General features: G+C 32.2%; 1 protein-coding gene across 1 annotated transcript; it reads right to left on the reverse strand.

The window, feature by feature from the left end:
* Positions 1–2,999: 2,999 nt before the first annotated feature.
* LOC105123307 (protein GLUTAMINE DUMPER 3-like) lies at positions 3,000–3,634 on the reverse strand. Its single transcript, XM_011022840.1, has one exon. The coding sequence runs from the start codon at positions 3,442–3,444 to the stop codon at positions 3,115–3,117; it is 330 nt and encodes a 109-aa protein (XP_011021142.1). The 5' UTR covers positions 3,445–3,634; the 3' UTR covers positions 3,000–3,114.
* Positions 3,635–8,541: the final 4,907 nt, after the last annotated feature.

An 8,541-nucleotide genomic window follows, 5' to 3' on the forward strand; every position in this document is an offset into this window, starting at 1 on the left:
GAAGTAATACATACTAGTCACTTAACTAATATCAATGAAGGATATATATATATATATATGATTTAAGAATTGCATGATGGTTCCGATACCCACTCATTGCTATTCCTATTTTCTTTTTTCTAGTATAATCTAAAGTTCAAATCCTATAACTAAGAATATTCTGCCATAACAATCAAAATCAGTCCATGTTATTATTTGTAATTTTACAAGTCTTACAAATATTTTTCTCCAATAATGTTGTACATATATCAACTAAGGTGGTCATTTTACTTTAGATTTCTTCTTGTTAATATGTGTTTGATATTGGATACATAATATTTTTAAAAGCAGTTTTTATTACATTAAAAATAATAATATTTTTGACTTAATAATAAATATAATATTTTTTTCTCGTTGAATTGCATATATTTCTATCCACATGTATCTCCTGTCCTATTATGGGTGGGTAGCTAGACGTTCTTGCCATTCAAGCAGCATCTCTCCTTACTCATTCTAATAAATTATTAACCTGCAATTCAAATACATTAAGCGTCCTGCGCTTGTCATGTCACTTCAGCATAGGACCCTTTCGGAGGATGACGAAGGCCCATCATATTATGGAGATAGGTGCGGTACGGAAGAAGAGAGTTATCAGGTCGTAAGCCATGATCAGCATGTATATTTTGGAATGGTACTGTAGATTTTAGTGTTCTGTTTTAATATTTCCTGTATGTGAAACAAGTTCAAAGCCACTATCTTTTGTTTGTAATTTATGGTGGGCAGAATGGGACCAAATTGGTGGAATAAATTGACGGATTCAGGTGACCGCTCGCGTCGACCAAACCATCAGTGTCTGCAATTCCGAACACATTTTCCAATTCTTTGCATATTCATTCGTCTAATATATATGGATAGAGAAGGAGGGAGGATGGCTGTGCCCTAAAATCTAAGCAAAAGTTTGAAGAAAACAAAAACATCGTGGTACAACTTGGAAGACATGGTAGATTACATGAACATCACGTACCTTTGTGGCAAGCTGAAACAGACAGAAAATGGTCGTGATTTTAGGGAAGCTTCATTGCCGTATCCCAGCAATTCTTCCATGATCCTATCTGTTTTCTTCTTTGCCTCTCATGGCCCATCAGAAAATTGGTGTCAATTCCAGATTTGTTGGCCAATACTTCAATTTGTAACCCATTGGACAAATTAAATGCTACTACTTTGCTTAGAAGTTCGAAGCACTGTGCCTCATGTGTTTAATGTTCATAAAAAAGATTGTCCAATGTTTATTAATCATTTTAACTAGTAAATATAATTTAGGTTATGTTTAATTAATGTTTTAAGATATATACACATCTTTTATAAAAGTTTGGTATAATAGGGATTTTACTTGCTTGCCTGTATCTATAATTATGTTATCTAGAAATAAAGTTTTTTTGAATAAAAAAAATATTTATTTTTAAAATAATTTTGAAATGAGTTTTTAAATATTTAAAATTAATATGATTTCAAGACAATAATGAAATACTATTTATAAAATTGCCAATATTTAATTATTTGCTTTTCTGTTGAGAAATTTCTTATTGAAACTGCTCAATTAATATGCGTGTCCCCCACTACAAAGTTGAAGTGGAGAGATTCCACCCTTTGGATTCTTCTTCCCTCAGCAAAACGAAGTCAACGCTTCAAAGATCATCGTATGAACTCACCCTAACATTCCTATTGCCGTCGATCAGTCACTGCGGCTTCTTGAGTTTTGCTTTAACTTTTTCTTTTCTGTGTTTTTTTCGAAGAGTTTTGCTTTAACTTTTTCTTTTCTGTTTTTTTTTCTTAGAAAGATATATTGATAGAAAATAAAGTAAAATATTTTTTTGAAGGAGACAATGAATAAAATTCAATTAGGTTTTATTTTTATTTTATTCTCTGACAAACACATGTAAGAATTAATTTCAATTCTTTTCTCTGCCATCATCGGTAACAATAAAAAATAAATAAACTCTTGAGTGGACACCTAATTTGTTAACCTTATCCAGGAGGAATTATTGAGGTTAAGAGCACAAATCTTCTCCCTTTTGTCAGAGATAGTTGGCCATAATGCAAGAAGATGAGTTCGTTGAAGACCAGGGAATGAGAAAGGTGAGCCTCCCGGTTATTTTAGTGTTAGGTGACTTCACATGATCTATATACTCCAAATTAATAGTTTTTTATCTGTAATATATTTCACTGTTGGCGATTGACCACCTCTTCTATGACGTCGTCTGCTTCCTTTTATCTTGTTCTTAGATCCAGGTTGCCGCTCCGGCCTCCATACGTGGCAGCAACTTTTTAACGATGAGTCTCTTTGATGGCAATTTAAGAATACATCAACTATTATACTAAAAGATTTGAGGTGTCATGTAACCCTAGTTACTTCGCATAGTAAAGCAGCCAGAGTTAATATTGATTATGGCCTTCAACATTTGACAGCTGAGGGTAGCTGTCATTTGATGCATGATAGATTATGGCCTCCAAAAGATAAAGAAGATAAAATGGACATATCCAGCAAAACTCTACATTCTAATCTCCAGCCGTTGCTTTGGTTACCTAATATATTGGTTTTGAATTATTTTTTAAGAAGTATTTTTTATTTAAAAATTTATTGTTGATATTAGTATGTTAAAGTTTTTTAAAAAATATTAATTTATAATTAAAAAATCAATAATTTTTAAAAACACGGCTAAACTTTAATACCCAACAAGATAAATAACTAGATGCAGCTGCTTTTTGAACAGACTCATACCTGATGAGCAAATATTGAAGATTATCTATCTTTATTTAATTGGATAACAAATTAGACAGTCCTTCCTCCTTCGGTTTTTTTTTTTTCTTTTTATTTGACAAACTGCAGCATCATTAAGATCGAAGAGCTAGTTAAACAAAGCAATAAAAAAAATGAAAGAACCAAGAAAAATAGCTTCATTTATGTATTAATACTCATCATTTGATATATATATATATATATATATATATATATTCCCGCAAGAATCATAAAAAAAAGGGCCAAAATTGAAGAGCAGAACTACAAAAAGACGGTGTCCTGTCTTTAGTTTCAAAATTGGAGCTAATTAAATTGCTAGCTAGACTGCAAAAGAGACATCAAGCTTTTTCGCTGATTTTGCAGTTGCAAGAAACAGGCTTTGCCAGGTATGTAGGATTCTCATCCCCAGCCATGATAACAACAACCTTCGGCTCAAAATCAACCTGTATCTCCACTTGCTTTGCTGGTTTTTCATCTAATTCAGCCTCCCTTCTTGAAGAGTTGGACAGAGATTTTCTATAAGAACAAGCAAGGATTATCAACGCTACTGTTATAAGCCCCAACATAAGTGCTAGACCAACAAAGACGCAAGCAACAGGTGAATTCCAATGCCATAATCCCCCATGAGCACCGCCACCTCCTGCTGATGGGTTGATTGCTGGCCTCATTTCCAAGAACTCCCTCTCCTTTTATCTCTCTTGTTTTTTTGTCAGTGCAATGTGAAGAGCTTGATGAAGGCCCTCTATTTATAGGACAAAAGTTAAAGTGGTAGAGTGCCTAGAACTAACAAGTTGCTTTTGTGCTGTTACCAGGAAGCCGATGGTTTTATAAAGAAAAGATTGATTCTTCCTTGGTGTGCACTATAATTCTGCTACTGTTGTCTCGCTTAATAAAGACCCATTTTCCCACCAAGTTCAACAAACAATCATTGAACTGCTGGCGTTTCCAAGCAGCCGCATCCACTATCAAAAATCGACCAATAGTATAAAAAAGTAAACAAAGGGGGGAAAGATAACATCAAATAGAAAACTACAGGAAAAACAAAAACAATATTATAATACCATCTAATCATAAAGACGAAGTCCATGAGAGATGCCTAGCTAGCTAGATTCCTGTCTAGCCAAAGGCATGGCAACATCGATTGGCGGCACATTTCCTTTATGCGGAATATCATTCTTAGAATGTTTAATGTGCATGAGGGTGCATAGCGAAACCATGGCCATGAATAAAGCACCAAAACCACAAGGTATATGTGATATATTATTCAAATACGAGATGATGAGACTGAAATTAGACGTGTGTGAAAGAAACTGAACCGGCATATAGTTTTTTCAATTTGTTCTATCCATTGAAGTTTCTGGCTGAAAAATGGTCCCTCTGTGCTTCACATTTTGTCAGGTCCCAACCTAAATTTGATTAAACCAGGCAAGTTTCGCCCCTTCAACTGGGATTGAAGGGAGCTTTAGATGGCTTTCAGATTCCACCATAGCACATGGAACTCATCTGAACATCCATGTTGTAGGAAAGTTGCGTTAAGGAGCTTATTAATTTAACTAAATTTGATGTATGAAATCATTATCAAAAAATTGATAAATAAAAATAAAAATATTAATAAATTTTTATCATTAATATTTTACGATAATCTTTATCAATCAAATTTTTTTTTATTATTAACATCCTCAGTAAATATTGATAGAAATATATAGTCGGTGGAGACCATGCATAAGATCTTACCCTATAGTTTGCTCGCAGTTACCACATCTATAGATCAACCAATCAATCTGTAAAGCATGGCATGGTTTACAATTGTTTCAATATGCATAAATCTCATCCACATATATATCACCTGCTAGCTATACTCTGGAATAGCTTCTAGCTAGACGTTGTTGTCAATCATGTAACATCTGCTAACATCATTCAAGTTTTGTGGCATACCGACAATTCTAATATAATTGCAGTGCGCACTTGAGCAAAGGCTTTTTTTGGAGGATGACTAGGCCAACATATCATGTGGATTAGTACTTGCTGCTATGGCAATAATCTTGGTGGATGAGCATCCACTAAAGTTTTCTTAAGGTGGAGGGATTTATTTTATATTTTCTTTGTTCTAATTGTAAAACAACTTCACCCCACCATCAAGCTTTGTTTGTGATTAGGTGGTTGGAATGGGACCATTTGGTGTGTGTGGAGTTCACATTACAGGATTGGTACAGCCCATTTTATCATTCCTGGATAAAACTTAGAATGTGTTTGTTTTTTAATTTAAAAAAAAATTAAAATTTTTATTTCAAATTAATTTATTTTAATAATTTTAAATTACTAATATATTTATAAACAAAAAACTTTACTATTACAATCTCAAACACTATTTAAAAAAAAATAAAACCTCTAGATTTTCAATTCATTTATAAGCTCAAGGCACAAGCCCTGCACAAGAGGGTGGGGAAGTGGGGAAGAATAACTTTAAAAGGGGAGTCCACTAATGAGAATAGTGAACTAAATAATCCATAAAGATATCAACATTTTTCATATTTAAAATGCACAATTTCATCTTAATAGATACATTTCATAAATGTGTTCTAAGATTCAATTTGAAGCTTTTCGCCGTCCCAACATCATGTCTTGATCTCTTACAAACCATGAGGGCAGAGGAGAAACACACGCAATTTGAAGCTTTTCGCCGTCCCAACATTTCCATCGTCCCAACATCATGTCTTGATCGCTTACAAACCAAGAGGGAACAGGAGAAACACATGCATGATTGTCCTCCTCAGTTCCACAACATTTCTGGCTAATTCATTCAATTGTATATCAGTTCCACTTGACGGCTTCTGGCCAGTATAGACATCATGTACAAATCCAAAATCATCTTTCCCTTCCTTCGAGATTTGCTTGTCTAATCTGGCCGGAGTCTGCACTCCATGACTCCAGACAAAAGGTATCGCAAATATTTTATCAAGACCTTAATTAGTGAACATCGATCTTGGTACAACTTGCACGAGATCATGTTAGATTATATATGGATAGATTGCTTGTTAGTCTAGATCATGAACCAGCAGACATAAAGTAGTGGAGATTAATCTAGGGAAGATTCAACCATGATATGAACTTGATGACCCCCTCGTTAAGAAACTTTATCTGTGCCAAATCTGTTGGCTGCTGATATCACATTTCGTCCACCGTTTGGCATAAAATATGTTTTTCCACTCTTGTTTTGCTTTGGGAGAAGAGTAATTAAGCAGGAAAGTTCGTGTATTTAAAAAGTTTTTTTTTAATTTTTTAATTAATTGATACAGGGATGGTAAATATTAGTTACATGTAAGGGACATATAATATACATAGTAGTGACATAGGGAATTTCTGGAAAATGCTTCGCAAAAGGAATGAAATTTAATCAATATTTAAACATTGATTATCCTAAGATCGTACGTTAAGACTTCATAACGAAAACTAAACTCCGAAACCATATGGGAAAAAGATCAATTACAAAATAAATTAAGTTCATGCACCCAGTGCCATGCATTTTTCTTCATTTAATTGATCATTTGAAAATTTCAACTCTATAATTTCTGGAAAATGCTTCGCAAAAGGAAAGAAATTTAATAAATATTTAAACATGGATTATCCTAAGATCGTTATATATATATATATATATATAGAATAAATAAAAGTTTAGCTCAAGTAGTAGATGATTGCTTTCATCAAGCATGAGATAAATTCGTATGAAAACATAAAATTATAATATTTCTTTCTCTAATTAGAATTAGTTTGAATTAGAAGCCTGATGGCTCCCTTCTTTAGACCATCAGTCAACAAAAGTTTTCAAGGATTTTCAAAGAGACATTCCAGGTGCCATGATCTGCCGTGCAGACATTCCAAGTGCCATCACTCACATCGTTGTTCGTGAATAAAAATAATAACGACAACAATTAATATTATTAATAATAATAATAATAATTAAGCGACATGTTTTATTTAATAATATTAATAATAATAATAATAAAGCGACATGTTTTATTTTTTATTTTTACTTACTCTTTCATCTTTTTCACACTTCTTTTCCAAGAATTAATTATATTTTTAAATCAATAAATAATTAAGAAAATACATGTATCTTGTAGATTTGATATATTTTTAACTAAAAATTTGTTTTTAAAAAGACGCAGGTGATAAATCTTATTTCACACTAATTAACCTCTTCAATTCTGTGTGTAATTAACAACAAGAACAGTACAAAACATCCATTTTCGAGTGGCCACGTTTACATACCCAATAATCCAGCAATTAATCAGGAAGTTAAATTCCAAATCTTTCCTCCTCTTGTCAAAGATAGTTGGGCTGATGACACTAAAAAAATGTTGCTGGTAAGGACCCACTTGGTGACTGTTTCAGATAATACTTGAAGACCTGGGCATGAGGATGTCAGCCTGCAGCTTCTAAAGTTTATGGATAGATGTCTCTACCAAAACCAGTTTTTCCACCTTTAATTTTACCGACGGCAACTGCGTGCCAATTCTCGGTCTTCATCATTATCCAGAAGAGAGTTTTCTATCACAGTATGATCGGTCAGTCATGATGATGTCGACTATTAAATCTTCAATTTGAAGTTGACTAGGGCGCTATATGTATATATATATTTGCAAAAGAAATAGCAGTTAAATAAATTGAGTAAATGCTATTTAGTTATCTTGACTGATAAAAAATAATTGGATTATCTAATAAAAAAATTTAAGATAAAATTTAATATAAAATTAATAAAAAAAAACCTCCCAATACAAAACTTTTTTTATTTTAAATTAAAAATTAAATAATATAATAAATTTCTATCTAGTTATATTCATTTGATCGGTTTAAAGGTAATTTATTTTACTAGTAAAAATTATTTAAGAATAAAAATAAAAATAAAAATAATAAAATTGATAAAAAAAAATTTGATATAATTTCTTATTTAGATTTTATAAAATTTATATCAATATAATTTAATTGATTTAGTTGGTTTAAAACCTAAATAGCTGTTAAAAAAATTCTGAATTCAAAATTAATTGGAAAAAAAAAAACAGAGTAGATGGAAATAAAAAGGGGGCTTAATAATAATAATAATATATGTCACCTAACCGTATCAGACGTTACAGACTCGAAGCTGTCCTCCTTGAAATAACGCACTCTGCACTTGCTTTTTTCAACACAAATCGACTTATACTGACATGACTTGTTCATTTATCTGTACTCTAATATAATATATATTATTTTAATTAAAAATATATATTTAAAAAACACCACATACCACCTTACAAAACACACAGATAGTGTAAGAGGCTGCTGATGATAGTTTTGAGGGTTCAATTTCTGGTATTTTAATTAATTTCATTTCATGGCTTAGAACACTTCTTCAACCCAGTTAACATTTTCACTCAAAATCCCCACATGCAACAACAAGAGAGGGAAAGACCAAAAAAAAATCTCGCTTTGGAGCTAGCTAGGTAGCTATTCGAATATCATTTGCCTTGCCTTGAAAGCTGTTTGCAAACGGCGACTTTAGCTTGCTTGGGTTGAACTTGCAGCATAATTTATCAAACCTAAACTAAAAGCAAGATTAATCCTTTTGGCCAGCTCTAATAAATTTATTCTTGAACGACGACAAGTCTAGTAAATGAGAGCAAAGAAAAATGTAATAAATCAACACCCTCTATACCACTCCAATCAATTTACATAATCCAGCGTGAGAGGAAAAAAAACTAGAAAATACTAGAACAAAAATCATTGTC

This window comes from Populus euphratica, unplaced genomic scaffold (assembly GCF_000495115.2).
Source record: "Populus euphratica unplaced genomic scaffold, PopEup_1.0 scaffold10.1, whole genome shotgun sequence".
Classification (NCBI taxonomy): Eukaryota; Viridiplantae; Streptophyta; class Magnoliopsida; order Malpighiales; family Salicaceae; genus Populus; species Populus euphratica.